We start from the raw sequence: 24,991 nt of genomic DNA, 5'->3' as shown, positions 1-24,991 counted from the left end.
CCCACACTCCCGCTGAATAGTTCAGAACAGGACAGACGCATGACTGTTGCAGTTTGGAATACGCAGCATAGCCAATATATTTGAGTGTTTGTTCCTATAACTCCCCCAAGAGCTCTACTTACTGAGTCAATCAGGTCAAATGTTCCGTACAGAAAAGGTCATATGTCCATCAATAAAAAGACACAAATATTTATAATTGCTAGTAAACTCAAGGATTTCTTCACCAAAACAAAACTGAAAAACACATCTTTTAGTACCCGTTTTTCTAAAATGCATCTGTGTTTTAGTCTGGTTGAACATGAGTCTCTTTTACACCAAGTCATTATCTGTGTTTTAGTCTGGTTGAACATGAGTCTCTTTTACACCAAGTCATTATCTGTGTTTTAGTCTGGTTGAACATGAGTCTCCATCTTTTACACCAAGTCATTATCTGTGTTTTAGTCTGGTTGATCATGAGTCTCCATCTTTTACACCAAGACAATATCTGTGTTTTAGTCTGGTTGATCAGGAGTCTCCATCCTTTTACGTCAATACATTATCTGTGTTTTAGTCTGGTTGAACATGAGTCTCCATCTTTGTTTTAGTCTGGTTGATCATGAGTCTCTTTTACACCAAGTCATTATCTGTGTTTTAGTCTGGTTGATCATGAGTCTCTTTTACACCAAGTCATTATCTGTGTTTTAGTCTGGTTGATCATGAGTCTCTTTTACACCAAGTCATTATCTGTGTTTTAGTCTGGTTGATCATGAGTCTCCATCTTTGACACCAAGTCATTATCTGTGTTTTAGTCTGGTTGATCATGAGTCTCTTTTACACCAAGTCATTATCTGTGTTTTAGTCTGGTTGATCATGAGTCTCTTTTACACCAAGTCATTATCTGTGTTTTAGTCTGGTTGATCAGGAGTCTCCATCCTTTACGCCAAGACATTATCTGTGTTTTAGTCTGGTTGAACATGAGTCTCCATCTTTGACACCAAGTCATTATCTGTGTTTTAGTCTGGTTGATCACAAGTCTCTTTTACACCAAGTCATTATCTGTGTTTTGTCTGGTTGATCATGAGTCTCCATCCTTTACACCAAGACATTATCTGTGTTTTAGTCTGGTTGATCAGGAGTCTCCATCCTTTACACCAAGACATTATCTGTGTTTTAGTCTGGTTGATCAGGAGTCTCCATCTTTAATACCAAGCCATTATCTGTGTTTTAGTCTGGTTGATCATGAGTCTCTTTGACACCAAGTCATTATCTGTGTTTTAGTCTGGTTGATCATGAGTCTCTTTGACACCAAGTCATTATCTGTGTTTTAGTCTGGTTGATCATGAGTCTCTTTGACACCAAGTCATTATCTGTGTTTTAGTCTGGTTGATCATGAGTCTCTTTTACACCAAGTCATTATCTGTGTTTTAGTCTGGTTGATCATGAGTCTCTTTTACACCAAGTCATTATCTGTGTTTTAGTCTGGTTGATCATGAGTCTCCATCTTTGACACCAAGTCATTATCTGTGTTTTAGTCTGGTTGATCATGAGTCTCTTTGACACCAAGTCATTATCTGTGTTTTAGTCTGGTTGATCATGAGTCTCTTTTACACCAAGTCATTATCTGTGTTTTAGTCTGGTTGATCATGAGTCTCTTTTACACCAAGTCATTATCTGTGTTTTAGTCTGGTTGATCAGGAGTCTCCATCCTTTACGCCAAGACATTATCTGTGTTTTAGTCTGGTTGAACATGAGTCTCCATCTTTGACACCAAGTCATTATCTGTGTTTTAGTCTGGTTGATCACGAGTCTCTTTTACACCAAGTCATTATCTGTGTTTTGTCTGGTTGATCATGAGTCTCCATCCTTTACACCAAGACATTATCTGTGTTTTAGTCTGGTTGATCAGGAGTCTCCATCCTTTACACCAAGACATTATCTGTGTTTTAGTCTGGTTGATCAGGAGTCTCCATCTTTAATACCAAGCCATTATCTGTGTTTTAGTCTGGTTAATCGTGAGTCTCCATCCTTTACACCAAGACATTATCTGTGTTTTGTCTGGTTGATCATGAGTCTCCATCTTTGACACCAAGTCATTATCTGTGTTTTAGTCTGGTTGATCACGAGTCTCTTTTACACCAAGTCATTATCTGTGTTTTAGTCTGGTTGATCACGAGTCTCTTTTACACCAAGTCATTATCTGTGTTTTAGTCTGGTTGATCACGAGTCTCTTTTACACCAAGTCATTATCTGTGTTTTAGTCTGGTTGATCGTGAGTCTCCATGTTTAACACCAACTGACTGCACATAATAACATGTTCTGCAAATCATTTATAAACAAAGCAAACAAAGTCTGTGATGAGGCGTCTCTTCGTTTTACACCCGAGGGTGTGGGAAACCAATCTGTACGAAATTAATTATCACGCACACAAGCAATTGTTACTTTTGTAAAGAGACTGGAATGCGTGATGAAAATTTCCCATCAACCCCCTGTCTTTAACAAACTATAGGCTAACATATCCCTATTTACAAAATCAAAAGCTTTCTGGAAATCAAAAGTAGGCTTCTCTTCGTGTAATCTATTTCAGATGATTGTACAAACCGAGAAGATATGATCTGTACAGGCTCTGAATTTAAACAAAACCATTCTGTTCTTCCTCCAGAATCTTTTGGTCGTCCAAAACGGTCATCAGCCTATTGTTGAGGACGGACGAACATCATTTATAAACCGTACATAAACGCACACATCTATATTCTAGTGGCACTCTCAAGTCATTAAAATATTTGGGAATGAGATTCATTATAGATTTACACCAAGTGGATGGCAGTATACTGTACTCATTCACTATAGACTCATTCCTAGTGGAGGGCAGTATACTGTACTCATTCCTAGTGGAGGGCAGTATACTGTACTCATTCCTAGTGGAGGGCAGTATACTGTACTCATTCCTAGTGGAGGGCAGTATACTGTACTCATTCCTAGTGGAGGGCAGTATACTGTACTCATTCCTAGTGGAGGGCAGTATACTGTACTCATTCCTAGTGGAGGGCAGTATACTGTACTCATTCCTAGTGGAGGGCAGTATACTGTACTCATTTACTATAGACGTACACCAAGTGGATGGCATTATACTGTACTCAATCCAAGTGGAGGGCAGTATACTGTACTCATTCCTAGTGGAGGGCAGTATACTGTACTCATTTACTATAGACTCATACCAAGTGGATGGCATTATACTGTACTCAATCCAAGTGGAGGGCAGTATACTGTACTCATTCCTAGTGGAGGGCAGTATACTGTACTCATTCCTAGTGGAGGGCATTATACTGTACTCAAAAACACACGAGGGGCAAATCATATAGGACGTCAATTAATTTAGTGAATTTTAAATCCTCATTAGGCAGTTAATCAATTACCAAACGCTTTCCCATTTTTGTGCAGCTTCAATCACCTTCGTAACTTCTGCCACATTTAACTCCTCCTTAACTTAACTTCTTACCTTCTCCTCATTTAAATACGGGTTACATGTTTAAGAGGGTTCTAACGTAGATCCAGTTTAGTTCTCAGGGAACATATGTCTTTATAAAATTCTTCCTCAAAATATGTCACATTTTCGTTATATAAAATGTGTGTATAATGTGTGTATATTGTGTGTATATTGTGTGTATAATGTGTGTAGATAATGTGTGTATAATGGGTGCATATTGTGTGTATAATGTGTGTATATAATGTGTGTATAATGGGTGTATATTGTGTGTATAATGTGAATATAATGTGTGTATAATGAGTGTATATTGTGTGTACAATGTGTGTATATGTGCGTATATTTTGTAGAGTCTGGAAAAAAGTCTGCAAAATCTGGACCCCTACAAATCAGCCGGGCTAGACAATCTGGACCCTTTCTTTCTAAAATTATCTGCCGAAATTGTTGCCACCCCTATTACTAGCCTGTTCAACCTCTCTGTCTGAGATTCCCAAAGATTGGAAAGCAGCTGCGGTCATCCCCCTCTTCAAAGGGGGGGACACTCTTGACCCAAACTGCTACAGACCTATATCGATCCTACCATGCCTTTCTAAGGTCTTCGAAAGCCAAGTCAACAAACAGATTACCGACCATTTTGAATCTCACCATACCTTCTCTGCTATGCAATCTGGTTTCAGAGCTGGTCATGGGTGCACCTCAGCCACGCTCAAGGTCCTAAACGATATCTTAACCGCCATCGATAAGAAACATTACTGTGCAGCCGTATTCATTGATCTGGCCAAGGCTTTCGACTCTGTCAATCACCACATCCTCATCGGCAGACTCAACAGCCTTGGTTTCTCAAATGATTGCCTCGCCTGGTTCACCAACTACTTCTCTGATAGAGTTCAGTGTGTCAAATCGGAGGGTCTGTTGTCCGGACCTCTGGCAGTCTCTATGGGGGTGCCACAGGGTTCAATTCTTGGACCGACTCTCTTCTCTGTATACATCAATGAGGTCGCTCTTGCTGCTGGTGAGTCTCTGATCCACCTCTACGCAGACGACACCATTCTGTATACTTCCGGCCCTTCTTTGGACACTGTGTTAACAACCCTCCAGGCAAGCTTCAATGCCATACAACTCTCCTTCCGTGGCCTCCAATTGCTCTTAAATACAAGTAAAACTAAATGCATGCTCTTCAACCGATCGCTACCTGCACCTACCCGCCTGTCCAACATCACTACTCTGGACGGCTCTGACTTAGAATACGTGGACAACTACAAATACTTAGGTGTCTGGTTAGACTGTAAACTCTCCTTCCAGACCCATATCAAACATCTCCAATCCAAAGTTAAATCTAGAATTGGCTTCCTATTTCGCAACAAAGCATCCTTCACTCATGCTGCCAAACATACCCTTGTAAAACTGACCATCCTACCAATCCTCGACTTTGGCGATGTAATTTACAAAATAGCCTCCAATACCCTACTCAACAAATTGGATGCAGTCTATCACAGTGCAATCCGTTTTGTCACCAAAGCCCCATATACTACCCACCATTGCGACCTGTACGCTCTCGTTGGCTGGCCCTCGCTTCATACTTGTCGCCAAACCCACTGGCTCCATGTCATCTACAAGACCCTGCTAGGTAAAGTACCCCCTTATCTCAGCTCGCTGGTCACCATAGCATCTCCCACCTGTAGCACACGCTCCAGCAGGTATATCTCTCTAGTCACCCCCAAAACCAATTCTTTCTTTGGCCGCCTCTCTTTCCAGTTCTCTGCTGCCAATGACTGGAACGAACTACAAAAATCTCTGAAACTGAAAACACTTATCTCCCTCACTAGCTTTAAGCACCAACTGTCAGAGCAGCTCACAGATTACTGCACCTGTACATAGCCCACCTATAATTTAGCCCTATCAACTACCTCTTTCCCAACTGTATTTAATTTATTTATTTATTTTGCTCCTTTGCACCCCATTATTTTTATTTCTACTTTGCACATTCTTCCATTGCAAAACTACCATTCCAGTGTTTTACTTGCTATATTGTATTTACCTTGCCACCAAGGCCACCAAAGACTGTATGTTTGTTTTACTCCATGTGTAACTCTGTGTTGTTGTATCTGTCGAACTGCTTTGCTTTATCTTGGCCAGGTCGCAATTGTAAATGAGAACTTGTTCTCAACTTGCCTACCTGGTTAAATAAAGGTGAAATGAAAAAAAATAAAAAAAGAGTTAAAGTATGTTAATTGAGACACTGAGGGGGTGGAGAGTTCTACCATGTTAATTGAGGAGGTGGAGAGTTCCACTATGTTAATTGAGGATGTGGAGAGTTCCACTATGTTAATTGAGGAGGTGGAGAGTTCCACTATGTTAATTGAGGATGTGGAGAGTTCCACTATGTTAATTGAGGAGGTGGAGAGTTCCACTATGTTAATTGAGGATGTGGAGAGTTCTACTATCTTAATTGAGGAGGTGGAGAGTTCCACTGTGTTAATTGAGGAGGTGGAGAGATCTACTATGTTAATGTTATGTTATAGAAGAGAGGACCAGAACAGTAGTCTAATGTTATAGAAGAGAGGACCAGAACAGTAGTCTAATGTTATAGAAGAGAGGACCAGAACAGCAGTCTAAGGATATAGAAGAGAGGACCAGAACAGTAGTCTGTTATAGAAGAGAGGACCAGAACAGTGGTTTGTTATGGAAGAGAGGACCAGAACAGTAGTCTAATGTTATAGAAGAGAGGACCAGAACAGTAGTCTGTTATAGAAGAGAGGACGAGAACAGTAGTCTAATGTTATAGAAGAGAGGACCAGAACAGTAGTCTAATGTTATAGAAGAGAGGACCAGAACAGTAGTCTGTTATAGAAGAGGTATAGAAGAGAGGACCAGATCAGTAGTCTAATGTTATAGAAGAAATGACCAGAACAGTAGTCTAATGTTGTAGAAGAGAGGACCAGAACAGTAGTCTAATGTTATAGAAGAGAGGACCAGAACAGTTGTCTAATGTTATAGTAGAGAGGACCAGAACAGTAGTCTAATGTTATAGTAGAGAGGACCAGAACAGTTGTCTAATGTTATAGAAGACAGGACCAGAACAGTAGTCTAATGTTATAGAAGAGAGGACCAGAACAGTAGTCTGTTATAGAAGAGAGGACCAGAACAGTAGTCTGTTATAGAAGAGAGGACCAGAACAGTAGTCTGATGTTATAGAAGAAATGACCAGAACAGTAGTCTGTTATAGAAGAGAGGACCAGAACAGTAGTCTAATGTTGTAGAAGAGAGGACCAGAACAGTAGTCTAATGTTATAGAAGAGAGGACCAGAACAGTTGTCTAATGTTATAGAAGAGAGGACCAGAACAGTAGTCTAATGTTCTAGAAGAGAGGACCAGAACAGTAGTCTAATGTTATAGAAGAGAGGACCAGAACAGTAGTCTAATGTTATAGAAGAGAGGACCAGAACAGTAGTCTGTTATAGAAGAGAGGACCAGAACAGTAGTCTGTTATAGAAGAGAGGACCAGAACAGTAGTCTGTTATAGAAGAGAGGACCAGAACAGTAGTCTGTTATAGAAGAGAGGACCAGAACAGTAGTCTGTTATAGAAGAGAGGACCAGAACAGTAGTCTAATGTTGTAGAAGAGAGGACCAGAACAGTAGTCTGTTATAGAAGAGAGGACCAGAACAGCAGTCTGATGTTATAGAAGAAATGACCAGAACAGTAGTCTGTTATAGAAGAGAGGACCAGAACAGTAGTCTAATGTTGTAGAAGAGAGGACCAGAACAGTAGTCTAATGTTATAGAAGAGAGGACCAGAACAGTTGTCTAATGTTATAGAAGAGAGGACCAGAACAGTAGTCTAATGTTATAGAAGAGAGGACCAGAACAGTTGTCTAATGTTATAGAAGAGAGGACCAGAACAGTTGTCTAATGTTATAGAAGAGAGGACCAGAACAGTTGTCTAATGTTATAGAAGAGAGGACCAGAACAGTTGTCTAATGTTATAGAAGAGAGGACCAGAACAGTAGTCTAATGTTATAGAAGAGAGGACCAGAACTGTTGTCTAATGTTATAGAAGAGAGGACCAGAACAGTAGTCTGTTATAGAAGAGAGGACCAGAACAGTAGTCTAATGTTATAGAAGAGAGGACCAGAACAGTAGTCTGTTATAGAAGAGAGGACCAGAACAGTAGTCTAATGTTGTAGAAGAGAGGACCAGAACAGTAGTCTAATGTTATAGAAGAGAGGACCAGAACAGTTGTCTAATGTTATAGAAGAGAGGACCAGAACAGTAGTCTGTTATAGAAGAGAGGACCAGAACAGTAGTCTAATGTTATAGAAGAGAGGACCAGAACAGTAGTCTGTTATAGAAGAGAGGACCAGAACAGTAGTCTAATGTTATAGAAGAGAGGACCAGAACAGTAGTCTGTTATAGAAGAGAGGACCAGAACAGTAGTCTGTTATAGAAGAGAGGACCAGAACAGTAGTCTGTTATAGAAGAGAGGACCAGAACAGTAGTCTAATGTTATAGAAGAGAGGACCAGAACAGTAGTCTAATGTTATAGAAGAGAGGACCAGAACAGTTGTCTAATGTTATAGAAGAGAGGACCAGAACAGTTGTCTAATGTTATAGAAGAGAGGACCAGAACAGTAGTCTAATGTTCAAGAAGAGAGGACCAGAACAGTAGTCTGTTATAGAAGAGAGGACCAGAACAGTAGTCTGTTATAGAAGAGAGGACCAGAACAGTAGTCTGTTATAGAAGAGAGGACCAGAACAGTAGTCTGTTATAGAAGAGAGGACCAGAACAGTAGTCTGTTATAGAAGAGAGGACCAGAACAGTAGTCTGTTATAGAAGAGAGGACCAGAACAGTAGTCTAATGTTGTAGAAGAGAGGACCAGAACAGTAGTCTAATGTTATAGAAGAGAGGACCAGAACAGTTGTCTAATGTTATAGAAGAGAGGACCAGAACAGTTGTCTGTTATAGAAGAGAGGACCAGAACAGTAGTCTAATGTTATAGAAGAGAGGACCAGAACAGTAGTCTGTTATAGAAGAGAGGACCAGAACAGTAGTCTAATGTTATAATAGAGAGGACCAGAACAGTAGTCTAATGTTATAGAAGAGAGGACCAGAACAGTAGTCTAATGTTATAGAAGAGAGGACCAGAACAGTAGTCTGTTATAGAAGAGAGGACCAGAACAGTAGTCTAATGTTATAGAAGAGAGGACCAGAACAGTAGTCTGTTATAGAAGAGAGGACCAGAACAGTAGTCTAATGTTATAGAAGAGAGGACCAGAACAGTAGTCTGATGTTATAGAAGAGAGGACCAGAACAGTAGTCTGTTATAGAAGAGAGGACCAGAACAGTAGTCTAATGTTCTAGAAGAGAGGACCAGAACAGTAGTCTGTTATAGAAGAGAGGACCAGAACAGTTGTCTAATGTTATAGAAGAGAGGACCAGAACAGTAGTCTGTTATAGAAGAGAGGACCAGAACAGTAGTCTAATGTTATAGAAGAGAGGACCAGAACAGTAGTCTAATGTTGTAGAAGAGAGGACCAGAACAGTAGTCTAATGTTCTAGAAGAGAGGACCAGAACAGTAGTCTGTTATAGAACAGAGGACCAGAACAGTAGTCTAATGTTGTAGAAGAGAGGACCAGAACAGTAGTCTGTTATAGAAGAGAGGACCAGAACAGTTGTCTAATGTTATAGAAGAGAGGACCAGAACAGTAGTCTGTTATAGAAGAGAGGACCAGAACAGTAGTCTGTTATAGAAGAGAGGACCAGAACAGTAGTCTGTTATAGAAGAGAGGACCAGAACAGTAGTCTAATGTTATAGAAGAGAGGATCAGAACAGTAGTCTAATGTTTTAGAAGAGAAGACCAGAACACTAGTCTGTTATAGAAGAGAGGACCAGAATAGTAGTCTGTTATAGAAGAGAGGACCAGAACAGTAGTCTGTTATAGAAGAGAGGACCAGAACAGTAGTCTAATGTTGTAGAAGAGAGGACCAGAACAGTAGTCTAATGTTATAGAAGAGAGGACCAGAACAGTAGTCTAATGTTATAGAAGAGAGGACCAGAACAGTTGTCTAATGTTATAGAAGAGAGGACCAGAACAGTAGTCTGTTATAGAAGAGAGGACCAGAACAGTAGTCTGTTATAGAAGAGAGGACCAGAACAGTAGTCTGTTATAGAAGAGAGGACCAGAACAGTAGTCTGTTATAGAAGAGAGGACCAGAACAGTAGTCTGTTATAGAAGAGAGGACCAGAACAGTAGTCTGTTATAGAAGAGAGGACCAGAACAGTAGTCTAATGTTGTAGAAGAGAGGACCAGAACAGTAGTCTAATGTTATAGAAGAGAGGACCAGAACAGTTGTCTAATGTTATAGAAGAGAGGACCAGAACAGTTGTCTGTTATAGAAGAGAGGACCAGAACAGTAGTCTAATGTTATAGAAGAGAGGACCAGAACAGTAGTCTGTTATAGAAGAGAGGACCAGAACAGTAGTCTAATGTTATAATAGAGAGGACCAGAACAGTAGTCTAATGTTATAGAAGAGAGGACCAGAACAGTAGTCTAATGTTATAGAAGAGAGGACCAGAACAGTAGTCTGTTATAGAAGAGAGGACCAGAACAGTAGTCTAATGTTATAGAAGAGAGGACCAGAACAGTAGTCTGTTATAGAAGAGAGGACCAGAACAGTAGTCTAATGTTATAGAAGAGAGGACCAGAACAGTAGTCTGATGTTATAGAAGAGAGGACCAGAACAGTAGTCTGTTATAGAAGAGAGGACCAGAACAGTAGTCTAATGTTCTAGAAGAGAGGACCAGAACAGTAGTCTGTTATAGAAGAGAGGACCAGAACAGTTGTCTAATGTTATAGAAGAGAGGACCAGAACAGTAGTCTGTTATAGAAGAGAGGACCAGAACAGTAGTCTAATGTTATAGAAGAGAGGACCAGAACAGTAGTCTAATGTTGTAGAAGAGAGGACCAGAACAGTAGTCTAATGTTCTAGAAGAGAGGACCAGAACAGTAGTCTGTTATAGAACAGAGGACCAGAACAGTAGTCTAATGTTGTAGAAGAGAGGACCAGAACAGTAGTCTGTTATAGAAGAGAGGACCAGAACAGTTGTCTAATGTTATAGAAGAGAGGACCAGAACAGTAGTCTGTTATAGAAGAGAGGACCAGAACAGTAGTCTGTTATAGAAGAGAGGACCAGAACAGTAGTCTGTTATAGAAGAGAGGACCAGAACAGTAGACTAATGTTATAGAAGAGAGGACCAGAACAGTAGTCTAATGTTTTAGAAGAGAAGACCAGAACACTAGTCTGTTATAGAAGAGAGGACCAGAACAGTAGTCTGTTATAGAAGAGAGGACCAGAACAGTAGTCTGTTATAGAAGAGAGGACCAGAACAGTAGTCTAATGTTGTAGAAGAGAGGACCAGAACAGTAGTCTAATGTTATAGAAGAGAGGACCAGAACAGTAGTCTAATGTTATAGAAGAGAGGACCAGAACAGTTGTCTAATGTTATAGAAGAGAGGACCAGAACAGTAGTCTGTTATAGAAGAGAGGACCAGAACAGTAGTCTAATGTTGTAGAAGAGAGGACCAGAACAGTAGTCTAATGTTATAGAAGAGAGGACCAGAACAGTAGTCTAATGTTATAGAAGAGAGGACCAGAACAGTAGTCTAATGTTATAGAAGAGAGGACCAGAACAGTAGTCTGTTATAGAAGAGAGGACCAGAACAGTAGTCTAATGTTATAGAAGAGAGGACCAGAACAGTAGTCTGTTATAGAAGAGAGGACCAGAACAGTAGTCTAATGTTATAGAAGAGAGGACCAGAACAGTAGTCTAATGTTATAGAAGAGAGGACCAGAACAGTAGTCTGATGTTATAGAAGAGAGGACCAGAACAGTAGTCTAATGTTATAGAAGAGAGGACCACAGAAGTAGTCTGTTATAGAAGAGAGGACCAGAACAGTAGTCTAATGTTATAGAAGAGAGGACCAGAACAGTAGTCTGTTATAGAAGAGAGGACCAGAACAGTAGTCTGTTATAGAAGAAAGGACCAGAACAGTAGTCTAATGTTATAGAAGAGAGGACCAGAACAGTAGTCTGTTATAGAAGAGAGGACCAGAACAGTAGTCTAATGTTATAGAAGAGAGGACCAGAACAGTAGTCTGTTATAGAAGAGAGGACCAGAACAGTAGTCTGTTATAGAAGAGAGGACCAGAACAGTAGTCTAATGTTATAGAAGAGAGGACCACAGAAGTAGTCTGTTATAGAAGAGAGGACCAGAACAGTAGTCTAATGTTATAGAAGAGAGGACCACAGAAGTAGTCTGTTATAGAAGAGAGGACCAGAACAGTAGTCTAATGTTATAGAAGAGAGGACCAGAACAGTAGTCTAATGTTATAGAAGAGAGGACCAGAACAGTAGTCTGTTATAGAAGAGAGGACCAGAACAGTAGTCTAATGTTATAGAAGAGAGGACCAGAACAGTAGTCTGTTATAGAAGAGAGGACCAGAACAGTAGTCTGTTAGATAAGAGAGGACCAGAACAGTAGTCTAATGTTATAGAAGAGAGGACCAGAACAGTAGTCTAATGTTATAGAAGAGAGGACCAGAACAGTAGTCTGATGTTATAGAAGAGAGGACCAGAACAGTAGTCTAATGTTATAGAAGAGAGGACCACAGAAGTAGTCTGTTATAGAAGAGAGGACCAGAACAGTAGTCTAATGTTATAGAAGAGAGGACCAGAACAGTAGTCTGTTATAGAAGAGAGGACCAGAACAGTAGTCTGTTATAGAAGAGAGGACCAGAACTGTAGTCTAATGTTCTAGAAGAGAGGACCAGAACAGTAGTCTGTTATAGAAGAGAGGACCAGAACAGTAGTCTAATGTTGTAGAAGAGAGGACCAGAACAGTAGTCTAATGTTATAGAAGAGAGGACCAGAACAGTAGTCTGTTATAGAAGAGAGGACCAGAACAGTAGTCTGTTATAGAAGAGAGGACCAGAACAGTAGTCTAATGTTATAGAAGAGAGGACCAGAACAGTAGTCTGTTATAGAAGAGAGGACCAGAACAGTAGTCTAATGTTATAGAAGAGAGGACCAGAACAGTAGTCTGTTATAGAAGAGAGGACCAGAACAGTAGTCTAATGTTATAGAAGAGAGGACCAGAACAGTAGTCTGTTATAGAAGAGAGGACCAGAACAGTAGTCTAATGTTATAGAAGAGAGGACCAGAACAGTAGTCTAATGTTATAGAAGAGAGGACCAGAACAGTAGTCTGTTATAGAAGAGAGGACCAGAACAGTAGTCTAATGTTATAGAAGAGAGGACCAGAAAAGTAGTCTAATGTTCTAGAAGAGAGGACCAGAACAGTAGTCTAATGTTATAGTAGAGAGGACCAGAACAGTAGTCTGTTATAGAAGAGAGAACCAGAACAGTAGTCTAATGTTATAGAAGAGAGGACCAGAACAGTAGTCTAATGTTATAGTAGAGAGGACCAGAACAGTAGTCTGTTATAGAAGAGAGGACCAGAACAGTTGTCTAATGTTGTAGAAGAGAGGACCAGAACAGTAGTCTAATGTTATAGAAGAGAGGACCAGAACAGTAGTCTAATGTTATAGAAGAGAGGACCAGAACAGTAGTCTGTTATAGAAGAGACGACCAGAACAGTAGTCTGTTATAGAAGAGAGGACCAGAACAGTAGTCTAATGTTATAGAAGAGAGGACCAGAACAGTAGTCTGTTATAGAAGAGAGGACCAGAACAGTAGTCTAATTTTATAGAAGAGAGGACCAGAACAGTAGTCTGTTATAGAACAGAGGACCAGAACAGTAGTCTGTTATAGAACAGAGGACCAGAACAGTAGTCTACTGTTATAGAAGAGAGGACCAGAACAGTAGTCTAATGTTATAGAAGAGAGGACCAGAACAGTAGTCTAATGTTATAGAAGAGAGGACCAGAACAGTAGTCTAATGTTATAGAAGAGAGGACCAGAACAGTAGTCTAATGTTGTAGAAGAGAGGACCAGAACAGTAGTCTAATGTTCTAGAAGAGAGGACCAGAACAGTAGTCTGTTATAGAAGAGAGGACCAGAACAGTAGTCTAATGTTATAGAAGAGAGGACCAGAACAGTTGTCTAATGTTATAGAAGAGAGGACCAGAACAGTAGTCTGTTATAGAAGAGAGAACCAGAACAGTAGTCTAATGTTATAGAAGAGAGGACCAGAACAGAAGTCTAATGTTATAGAAGAGAGGACCAGAACAGAAGTCTAATGTTATAGAAGAGAGGACCAGAACAGTAGTCTGTTATAGAAGAGAGGACCAGAACAGTAGTCTGATGTTATAGAAGAGAGGACCAGAACAGTAGTCTAATGTTATAGAAGAGAGGACCAGAACAGTTGTCTAATGTTATAGAAGAGAAGACCAGAACAGTAGTCTGTTATAGAAGAGAGGACCAGAACAGTAGTCTAATGTTATAGAAGAGAGGACCAGAACAGAAGTCTAATGTTATAGAAGAGAGGACCAGAACAGAAGTCTAATGTTATAGAAGAGAGGACCAGAACAGTAGTCTGTTATAGAAGAGAGGACCAGAACAGTAGTCTGATGTTATAGAAGAGAGGACCAGAACAGTAGTCTAATGTTATAGAAGAGAGGACCAGAACAGTAGTCTAATGTTATAGAAGAGAGGACCAGAACAGTAGTCTAATGTTATAGAAGAGAGGACCAGAACAGTAGTCTGTTATAGAAGAGAGGACCAGAACAGTAGTCTAATGTTATAGAAGAGAGGACCAGAACAGTAGTCTAATGTTATAGAAGAGAGGACCAGAACAGTAGTCTGTTATAGAAGAGAGGACCAGAACAGTAGTCTGTTATAGAAGAGACGACCAGAACAGTAGTCTGTTATAGAAGAGAGGACCAGAACAGTAGTCTAATGTTATAGAAGAGAGGACCAGAACAGTAGTCTGATATAGAAGAGAGGACCAGAACAGTAGTCTAATGTTATAGAAGAGAGGACCAGAACAGTAGTCTAATGTTATAGAAGAGGACCAGAACAGTAGTCTGTTATAGAAGAGAGGACCAGAACAGTTGTCTGTTATAGAAGAGAGGACCAGAACAGTAGTCTAATGTTATAGAAGAGAGGACCAGAACAGTAGTCTAATGTTATAGAAGAGAGGACCAGAACAGTAGTCTAATGTTATAGAAGAGAGGACCAGAACAGTAGTCTAATGTTATAGAAGAGAGGACCAGAACAGTAGTCTGTTATAGAAGAGAGGACCAGAACAGTAGTCTAATGTTATAGAAGAGAGGACCAGAACAGTAGTCTAATGTTCTAGAAGAGAGGACCAGAACAGTAGTCTAATGTTATAGAAGAGAGGACCAGAACAGTAGTCTGTTATAGAAGAGAGGACCAGAACAGTAGTCTAATGTTATAGAAGAGAGGACCAGAACAGTAGTCTGTTATAGAAGAGAGGACCAGAACAGTAGTCTAATGTTATAGAAGAGAGGACCAGAACAGTAGTCTGTTATAGAAGAGAGGACCAGAACAGTAGTCTAATGTTATAGAAGAGAGGACCAGAACAGTAGTCTGTTATAGAAGAGAGGACCAGAACAGTAGTCTAATGTTATAGAAGAGAGGACCAGAACAGTAGTCTAATGTTATAGAAGAGAGGACCAGAACAGTAGTCTGTTATAGAAGAGAAGACCAGAACAGTAGTCTGTTATAGAAGAGAGGACCAGAACAGTAGTCTAATGTTATAGAAGAGAGGACCAGAACAGTAGTCTGTTATAGAAGAGAGGACCAGAACAGTAGTCTAATGTTATAGAAGAGAGGACCAGAACAGTAGTCTAATGTTCTAGAAGAGAGGACCAGAACAGTAGTCTAATGTTATAGAAGAGAGGACCAGAACAGTAGTCTGTTATAGAAGAGAGGACCAGAACAGTAGTCTAATGTTATAGAAGAGAGGACCAGAACAGTTGTCTGTTATAGAAGAGAGGACCAGAACAGTAGTCTAATGTTATAGAAGAGAGGACCAGAACAGTAGTCTAATGTTATAGAAGAGAGGACCAGAACAGTAGTCTAATGTTATAGAAGAGAGGACCAGAACAGTAGTCTAATGTTATAGAAGAGAGGACCAGAACAGTAGTCTAATGTTATAGAAGAGAGGACCAGAACAGTAGTCTGTTATAGAAGAGAAGACCAGAACAGTAATGTTTGGGAAAGATTAGGAGAAGTGTTAAAAGAGGCTGATAGCAGTGTGGTGTTGATTTATTTCTTTCAGCATCTTGAGAGACTGTGAGAGACTGTAAGAGATCTTGAGAGACTGTAAGCAAGGCTCTACAAGGAACATGTAAATATATATATATATATACAAGATGTTGAAAAGTGAGAGAGATGTCTGAGCACACCTGAATACAGCCTCACTTAAAAAAACAAAAAAAAAAAACAGACAGCCTTAACAAATCAATCCAGCCATCCACACACACAGTTCATAGTATCCCATCTTACCTTGGGTAGCGATGTAATGGTTCGGCCTGTGGTAGCCCTGAAAAACAAAGACGTCAGAGAGAATATTAAAATCCCGGTCTTTAGAATGCCAAGAGGTTCGCATCGTCATTCGTTCAGAAGTGGTGACACGTTTGTCAAGAGTCCTGTTGTCGTTCAGTCAATATAAAGAGATCAACCCTAAAATACAGAGGAGACTAACGCAACGAACACAAGAGACACACACACACACACACACACACATATACACACACACACACACACACACACACACACACACACACACACACACACCCCGCCAAACATCTATCTAGATAACAAGCTCCAAAGTGTTGATGATCCCCAGATATAAACCAAACTACACTGATCTCCACAATAGTGCTGCTAGTCCCAGGGATTACGTTAATCTAAAATAATCCCTGAAATGTTATTTGTCCCTCAGGAGAGACAACAGGAAACAAAACATTAAGACTTAAAGACTTATCTTTCTCTCTCTCTCATCCCTTCTTTCCTCTCATCAACTGGACCTAGTCCTGATTGTCTTCTCCCTCTCCCCTCCCTCTTCCTCCTCTCTCTTCTCCTTCTCCACTCTCTCTTCTCCCTCTCCCCTCTCTCTGCTCCCTCTCCCCTCTCTCTGCTCCTTCTCCCCTCTCTCTTCTCCCTCTCCCCTCTCTCTTCTCCCTCTCCCCTCTCTCTACTCCCTCTCCCCTCTCTCTGCTCCTTCTCCCCTCTCTCTGCTCCTTCTCCCCTCTCTCTTCTCCCTCTCCCCTCTCTCTTCTCCCTCTCACCTCTCCCTTCTCCCTCTCCCATCTCTCTACTCCCTCTCCCCTCTCTCTGCTCCTTCTCCACTCTCTCTTCTCCCTCTCCCCTCTCTCTACTCCCTCTTCCCTCTCTCTTCTCCCTCTCCCCTCTCTCTACTCCCTCTCCCCTCTCTCTGCTCCTTCTCCCCTCTCTCTTCTCCCCTCTCCTCTCTCCACTCCCTCTTCCCTCTCTCTTCTCCCTCTCCCTCCTCCCTCCTCCCTCTCCCCACCCTTCTCCCTCTTCCCTTTCTTCTCCTCCCTCTTCCCTCCCTCTCTCCTCCCTCTTCCATACCTCCTCCCTCTCTACTCCCTCTTCCCTCTCTCTTCTCCCTCTCTCTACTCCCTCCTCTCTCTCCGCACCCTTCTCCCACTTCCCTCTCTTCTCCCTCTCCCCTCTCTCTTCTCCCTCTCCCATCTCTCTACTCCCTCTCCCCTCTCTCTTCTCCCTCTCTCCTCCCTCTTCTCTACCTCCTCCCTCTCTACTCCCTCTTCCCTCTCTTCTCCCTCTTCCCTCTCTCCTCCCTCTCTTCTCCCTCTTCCATACCTCTTTCCTACCTCCTCCCTCTCTACTCCCTCTTCCCTCTCTCTTCCCTCTCTCTTCTCCCTCTCTCTACTCCCTCCTCCCTCCCCCCACCCTTCTCCCACTTCCCTCTCTTCTCCCTCTTCCCTCTCTCCTCCCTCTTCTCTCCCTCTTCCCTCCCTCTTCCCTTTCTCCTCCCTCCCTTCTCCCTCTTCCCTCTCTCTTCCCTCTCTCTCTTCCCTCTCTCTTCTCCCTCTCTCCCCTCCCTCTCCCCTCTCTCCATCTCTTTCTTCCCTCTCTCTTCTCCCTCTCTCTCCTCCCTCTTCTCTCTCTCTCTTCACCCTCTTCCCTCCTCCCTCTTCCCTCTCTCTTCTCCCTCTCTCTTCTCTCTCTTCCCTCTCTCTTCTCCCTTTCTCTTCACCCTCTTCCCTCTCTCTTCTCTCTCTTCCCTCTCTCTTCTCCCTCTCTCTTCACCCTCTTCCCTCTTTCTTCTCCGTCTCTCTCCTCCCTCTTCTCCCTCTCTTCTCTCTCTTCCCTCTCTCTTCTCTCTCTTCTCTCTCCTCCCTCTTCTTCCTCTCTCTCTTCCTTCTCTCTTCCCTCTCTCTTCACCCTCTTCCCTCTCTCTTCAGCTCCTGATTGTCCCCCCCCCCCCCCCACATCCCTTCATCTGGGCTGAGTGTGTTTTTCCAAATGTAATAATAAAACAAATGGATTAATGTGAATGTGAAAAGTTATAGGAATCATTTTTAAGACTGGAAGAGCAAAAATCAGGTAATGTGTGTGTGTGTGTGTGTGTGTGTGTGTGTGTGTGTGTGTGTGTGTGTGTGTGTGTGTGTGTGTGTGTGTGTGTGTGTGTGTGTGTGTGTGTGTGTGTGTGTGTGTGTGTGTGTGTGTGTGTGTGTGTGTGTGTACGTGTGTGATTGCATGTCCACACATGAGTTTTTTTTTTCATCCACTCCTGTTCTGCCCTGCTTAGCCTCGTGATTTATTCATATCTTCCTGAATGCTAATCACTGGCATATTAACCCAAGTGGAGATGTTCAGAGGAGTTGATTAGGCAGGACAGGAGATGGGGGAGAAAGGCTTTCAGAGAGCACAAACATTCATACATACTTTTCTGATAATGGCCCACTAGCTGATATTGTGAGTCTTCTACGCACGCACACATGCACACACATATACGCACACGCACACACACACACACACACACACACACACACAGAGACTCTTCTCTGCAGAACTCTCCTGTCCTCGTAATGGACATGAACTGAATGCTGTTGGAGAGGTAAATCATTTAACACACTGCGTTTTCCGGTGGCCCGCCTTCCATTATCAATTTACGCTTGGAAGTGTCAGGGTGTTGTGTGAGAGTGAGCACCTAGCATTATGAATTTACGCCTGATCTCGTGAGGAGAAAACCACTTAAGGAAGTCAGGTGGTTAGATCGGGCATTCAGCTTCAAGAAGCCAGTCACTAATACATCAGGTCTCACTTCTAACACTTGCTATTGTCAGGGAACGGTTTCTCGACAGGAACCTCAACATAGCCTTTTCTCAGACAACTGTCTTGATAGTGGAAAACGGCTTTGCTTCAGTCAGTTCACTATGTCCTGTCATTACTCCCTATGATGTGTCATAGGTTAACTACACCCTATGATGTGTCATAGGTTAACTACTCCCTATGATGTGTCATAGGTTAACTACTCCCTATGATGTGTCATAGGTTAACTACTCTCTATGATGTGTCATAGGTTAACTATGTCCTGTCATTACTCCCTATGATGTGTCATAGCGGTTCACTATGTCCTGTCATTACTCCCTATGATGTGTCATAGGTTAACTACTCCCTATGATGTGTCATAGGTTAACTACTCCCTATGATGTGTCATAGGTTAACTACTCCCTATGATGTGTCATAGGTTAACTACTCTCTATGATGTGTCATAGGTTAACTATGTCCTGTCATTACTCCCTATGATGTGTCATAGCGGTTCACTATGTCCTGTCATTACTCCCTATGATGTGTCATAGGTTAACTACTCCCTGTGATGTGTCATAGGTTAACTACTCCCTATGGTGTGTCATAGGTTAACTACTCTCTATGATGTGTCATAGGTTAACTACTCCCTATGATGTGTCATAGGTTCACTATGCCCTGTCATTACTCCCTATGATGTGTCATAGGTTAACTACTCCCTATGATGTGTCATAGGTTAACTACTCCCTATGATGTGTCATAGGTTAACTACTCTCTATGATGTGGCATAGGTTAACTATGTCCTGTCATTACTCCCTATGATGTGTCATAGCGGTTCACTATGTCCTGTCATTACTCCCTATGATGTGTCATAGGTTAACTACTCCCTATGATGTGTCATAGGTTAACTACTCCCTATGATGTGTCATATGTTAACTACTCCCTATGATGTGTCATAGGTTAACTACTCTCTATGATGTGTCATAGGTTAACTATGTCCTGTCATTACTCCCTATGATGTGTCATAGCGGTTCACTATGTCCTGTCATTACTCCCTATGATGTGTCATAGGTTAACTACTCCCTATGATGTGTCATAGGTTAACTACTCCCTATGATGTGTCATAGGTTAACTACTCCCTATGATGTGTCATAGGTTAACTACTCTCTATGATGTGTCATAGGTTAACTATGTCCTGTCATTACTCCCTATGATGTGTCATAGCGGTTCACTATGTCCTGTCATTACTCCCTGTGATGTGTCATAGCGGTTCACTATGTCCTGTCATTACTCCCTATGATGTGTCATAGGTTAACTACTCCCTATGATGTGTCATAGGTTAACTACTCCCTATGATGTGTCATAGGTTAACTACTCCCTATGATGTGTCATAGGTTAACTACTCCCTATGATGTGTCATAGCGGTTCACTATGTCCTGTCATTACTCCCTATGATGTGTCATAGCGGTTCACTATGTCCTGTCATTACTCCCTATGATGTGTCATAGCGGTTCACTATGTCCTGTCATTACTCCCTATGATTTGTCATAGCGGTTCACTATGTCCTGTCATTACTCCCTATGATGTGTCATAGCGATTCACTATGTCCTGTCATTACTCCCTATGATGTGTCATAGCGGTTCACTATGTCCTGTCATTACTCCCTATGATGTGTCATAGCGGTTCACTATGTCCTGTCATTACTCCCTATGATGTGTCATAGCGGTTCACTGTGATCTATATTCATCTGCGCTCTCTGTTTTATGGATAATTCCCATTCCTATCTACATAGCGGTTCACTATGTCCTGTCATTCCCATCTACATAGCGGTTCACTATGTCCTGTTTTTACTCCCTATGATGTGTCATAGCGGTTCACTATGTCCTGTCATTCCTATCTACATAGCGGTTCACTATGTCCTGTCATTCCTATCTACATAGCGGTTCACTATGTCCTGTCATTCCCATCTACATAGCGGTTCACTATGTCCTGTTTTTACTCCCTATGATGTGTCATAGCGGTTCACTATGTCCTGTCATTCCTATCTACATAGCGGTTCACTATGTCCTGTCATTCCTATCTACATAGCGGTTCACTATGTCCTGTCATTCCTATCTACATAGCGGTTCACTATGTCCTGTCATTCCTATCTACATAGCGGTTCACTATGTCCTGTCATTCCTATCTACTAGCTCGGAGTTTGCCGATCCCGACTTTGTTCGTGGGAAAATCTATTTGTTATGACTGCGATATGTGGATGTCTCAGCTAGCTACCTTGAGATAAACACACTACTTTAAGAAGTCGCTCTGGATAAGAGCTGTTAAATGACTAACATGTTAAACTGTAATCAACCCCCATAAACTCAGTTTCCCATCAGCCTTCATTTGTACCAACCGGCTCCTGATTTTCATTCCCACAAACACGCCTGAAAGAAGAAGACATACGACTTTACATAAAGGCAGTGTGTGTCCTAAAGGTTCACCATGACACCCTGCCAGCTCCCCTCTCTCTCCTCTCTCGCTCCCCTCTCGCTACCCTCTCTCTACCCTCACTCTCCCCTCTCGCTCCCCCCTCGCTACCCTCTCTCTCCCCTCACGCTCCCCCCTCGCTCCCCTCTCTCTACCCTCCGCTACCCTCTCGCTCCCCTCTCTCTCCCCTCTCGCTCCCTCCCTCTCTCTCCCCTCTCCTCTCAATCCCCTCCCCTCTCTCTCCCCTCTCTCTCCCCTCCCCTCTCGCTCCCCTCCCCTCTCTCTCCCCTCTCGCTCCCTCTCTCTCCCCTCCCCTCTCGCTCCCTCTCTCTCCCCTCCCCTCTCGCTCCCTCTCTCTCCCCTCCGCTCTCGCTCCCCTCCCCTCTCGCTCCCCTCCCCTCTCGCTCCCCTCTCTCTCCCCTCTCGCTCCCTCTCTCTCCCCTCCCCTCTCGCTCCCCTCCCCTCTCTCTCCCCTCTCTCTCCCCTCTCGCCACCTCTCTCTCCCCTCCCCTCTCGCTCCCCTCTCGCTCCCCTCTCTCTCCCCTCCCCTCTCGCTCCCCTCCCCTCTCTCTCCCCTTTCTCTCCCCTCTCGCTCCCTCTCTCTCCCCTCCCCTCTCGCTCCCTCTCTCTCCCCTCCCCTCTCGCTCCCTCTCTCTCCCCTCCGCTCTCGCTCCCCTCCCCTCTCGCTCCCCTCCCCTCTCGCTCCCCTCTCTCTCCCCTCTCGCTCCCTCTCTCTCCCCTCCCCTCTCGCTCCCCTCCCCTCTCTCTCCCCTCTCTCTCCCCTCTCGCCACCTCTCTCTCCCCTCCCCTCTCGCTCCCCTCTCGCCCCCCTCTCGCTACCCTCTCGCTCCCCTCTCGCTCCCCTCTCGCTCCCTCTCGCTCCCTCTCTCCCCTCCCCTCTCGCTCCCCTCTCGTCCCCTCTCGTCCCCCTCTCTCTCCCCTCTTGCTCCCCCTCGCTACCCTCTCGCTCCCCTCTCTCTCCCCTCTCGCTCCCCTCTCTCTCCCCTCTCGCTCCCCTCTCGCTCCCCTCTCTCTCGCCCCCCTCTCTCTCCCCTCTCGCTCCCCTCTCGCCCCCCTCTCTCTCCCCTCTCGCTCCCGAGAGCATCGGAGCAACCGTTGCGTCCTTGTAACCGGCTAGTGTGTGTGTGTGTGTGTGCGTGTGTGTAGCTGGCTGGTGTGTGTACTTACATCAACGTAATTTGCATTAATGTAATCAGAGTTCTGCTCTCCCTCCAGGGGCTGAAGTCTGACTCGGGAGTGATCATCTGGAAGACAGGAGGAAGAGATGGAGGAGAGGAGAGGAGGAAGAGAGGAGGAGAGGACAGGAGGAAGAGAGGAGAAGAGGACAGGAGGAAGAGAGGAGGAGAGGACAGGAGGGAAGAGATGGAGGAGAGGACAGGAGGAAGAGAGAGAGGAGAGGACAGGAGGAAGAGATGGAGGAGAGGACAGGAGGAAGAGAGGAGGAGAGGAGAGGACAGGGGGAAGAGAGGAGGAGAGGACAGGAGGAAGAGAGGAGGAGAGGACAGGAGGAAGAGAGGAGGAGAGGACAGGAGGAAGAGAGGAGGAGAGGACAGGAGGAAGAGAGGAGGAGAGGAGAGGACAGGGGGAAGAGAGGAGGAGAGGACAGGAGGAAGAGAGGAGGAGAGGAGAGGACAGGGGGAAGAGAGGAGGAGAGGAGAGGACAGGAGGAAGAGGGGAGGAGGAGATGACAGGAGGGAAGAGTGGAGGTGAGGACAGGGGAAGAGAGGAGGAGAGGAGCGGACAGGGGGAAGAGAGGAGGAGAGGAGAGGACAGGAGGAAGAGAGGAGGAGGGGACAGGAGGGAAGAGAGGAGGGGAGGACAGGAGGAAGAGAGGAGGAGGGGACAGGAGGGAAGAGAGGAGGAGAGGACAGGACAGGAGGAAGAGAGGAGGAGGGGACAGGAGGGAAGACAGGAGGGGAGGACAGGAGGAAGAGAGGAGGAGAGGAGAGGACAGGGGGAAGAGAGGAGGAGAGGAGAGGACAGGGAGAAGAGAGGAGGAGAGGAGAGGACAGGAGGAAGAGAGGAGGAGGGGACAGGAGGGAAGAGAGGAGGGGAGGACAGGAGGAAGAGAGGAGGAGAGGAGAGGACAGGGGGAAGAGAGGAGGAGAGGAGAGGACAGGGGGAAGAGAGGAGGAGGGGACAGGAGGGAAGAGAGGAGGGGAGGACAGGAGGAAGAGAGGAGGAGAGGAGAGGACAGGGGGAAGAGAGGAGGAGAGGAGAGGACAGGGGGAAGAGAGGAGGAGAGGACAGGAGGGAAGAGAGGAGTAGGGGACAGGAGGGAAGAGAGGAGGAGAGGAGAGGACAGGGGAAGAGAGGAGGGGGGGACAGGAGGGAAGAGAGGAGGGGAGGACAGGGGGAAGAGAGGAGGAGAGGAGAGGACAGGGGGAAGAGAGGAGGCGAGGACAAAATACAAGGGATATTATGTTTACACTTTTTGACCCACATAGTGTATTTCTTATTGGCATAACCCTCGACTTCACTCTGTTGACTGATAATAGCAGAGGCCTTCCACAGACAGAGAAATTAGAATGACACATTTAATATAGATTCATATTGATCAGAGAGGAGATAGAGAAATCAGTCTATATAATATAGATTAATATTGATCAGAGAAATCAGTCTATACAATATAGATTAATATTGATCAGAGAAATCAGTCTATATAATATAGATTAATATTGATCAGAGAAATCAGTCTATATAATATAGATTCATTTTGAACAGAGAAATCAGTCTTATGCATTATACACACATGCAATGATGTTCCCATATCGGTTCTTCATGCGGTTCTCATCTTTCTTAGCAGAGTCCCACGGAGCGGACTGTCCCTCAAAGAAGCTCTAAAGGGAGGGAGAGAATAACAGAGGAGAGGGAGGGAGGAAAGGGAGGGAAGAAAAGAGGGAGGAGAGGGAGGGAGAGAAGAGAGGTAGAGAGAGGAGAACAGAGGGAGAGAGGAGGGAGGTAGAGAAAAGATTGAGGGAAAGAACAGAGGGAGAGATGAAGAGGAAGAGAGAGAAGAGAGGTAGAGAGAGGAGAACAGAGAGAGAGAGAGGAGGGAGGTAGAGAGAGAGAGAAGAGATTGAGGGAAAGAACAGAGGGAGAGATGAAGAGGAAGAGAAAGAAGAGAGGAAGAGAGAAAAAAGGGAGGGAAGAACAGAAGAGACGGACATGAGATGTCATGTGTCAACTCTTTAAATGATAACACCAAGTTAAAGGTCAATTATCCGTCGGCTCCTAAAAAGGAAATATTGGAAAGAGAGAAAAAAGAGAGAGAGAGAGAGAGGGGGAGAGAGTGTGAGAGAGAGTGAGAGAGAGAGAGGGGGGAGAGAGAGTGAGAGAGAGCGAGAGAGAGAGAGAGAGAGAGAGAGAGGGGGGGAGAGAGAGTGAGAGAGAGAGAGAGATAGAGAGAGAGAGAGAAAGAGAGAGAGAGAGAAAGATGTATGTATGTTGTCTACCTCACTTGCTTTGGCAATGTTAACACATGTTTCCCATGCCAATAAAGCCCTTGAATTGAATTGAATTGAATTGAGAGAGAGAGAGAGAGGGGGAGAGAGAGTGAGAGAGCGAGAGAGAGAGAGAGAGAGAGGAGAGAGAGAGAGAGAGAGAGATAGAGAGAGAGAGCGAGAGAGAGAGAGAGATAGAGAGACAGAGAGAGAGAGAGAGAGAGAGAGAGAGAGCGAGAGAGAGAGAGATAGAGAGAGAGAGACAGAGAGAGAGAGAGAGAGAGAGACAGAGAGCGAAAGAGAGATAGAGA

General features: G+C 43.8%; 1 protein-coding gene across 1 annotated transcript in view; it reads right to left on the bottom strand.

The window, feature by feature from the left end:
• Positions 1–24,991, bottom strand: part of LOC110514305 (receptor-type tyrosine-protein phosphatase mu) — a gene marked incomplete at its 5' end in the record, with an annotated part of 150,323 nt that overhangs the window by 110,609 nt on the left and 14,723 nt on the right. Inside the window, 3 exons of the mRNA XM_036973728.1 lie at positions 15,955–15,991; positions 22,405–22,481; positions 23,990–24,077. Of these exons, the coding sequence (XP_036829623.1) occupies positions 15,955–15,991; positions 22,405–22,481; positions 23,990–24,077 (202 nt within the window). The remainder of the gene's footprint in view (positions 1–15,954; positions 15,992–22,404; positions 22,482–23,989; positions 24,078–24,991) is intronic.

This window comes from Oncorhynchus mykiss, unplaced genomic scaffold (genome assembly GCF_013265735.2).
Source record: "Oncorhynchus mykiss isolate Arlee unplaced genomic scaffold, USDA_OmykA_1.1 un_scaffold_299, whole genome shotgun sequence".
NCBI lineage: Eukaryota > Metazoa > Chordata > Actinopteri > Salmoniformes > Salmonidae > Oncorhynchus > Oncorhynchus mykiss.
The sequence above is the reverse complement of the archived record's forward strand: the minus strand, read 5'-3'. Positions and strand labels throughout refer to the sequence as shown.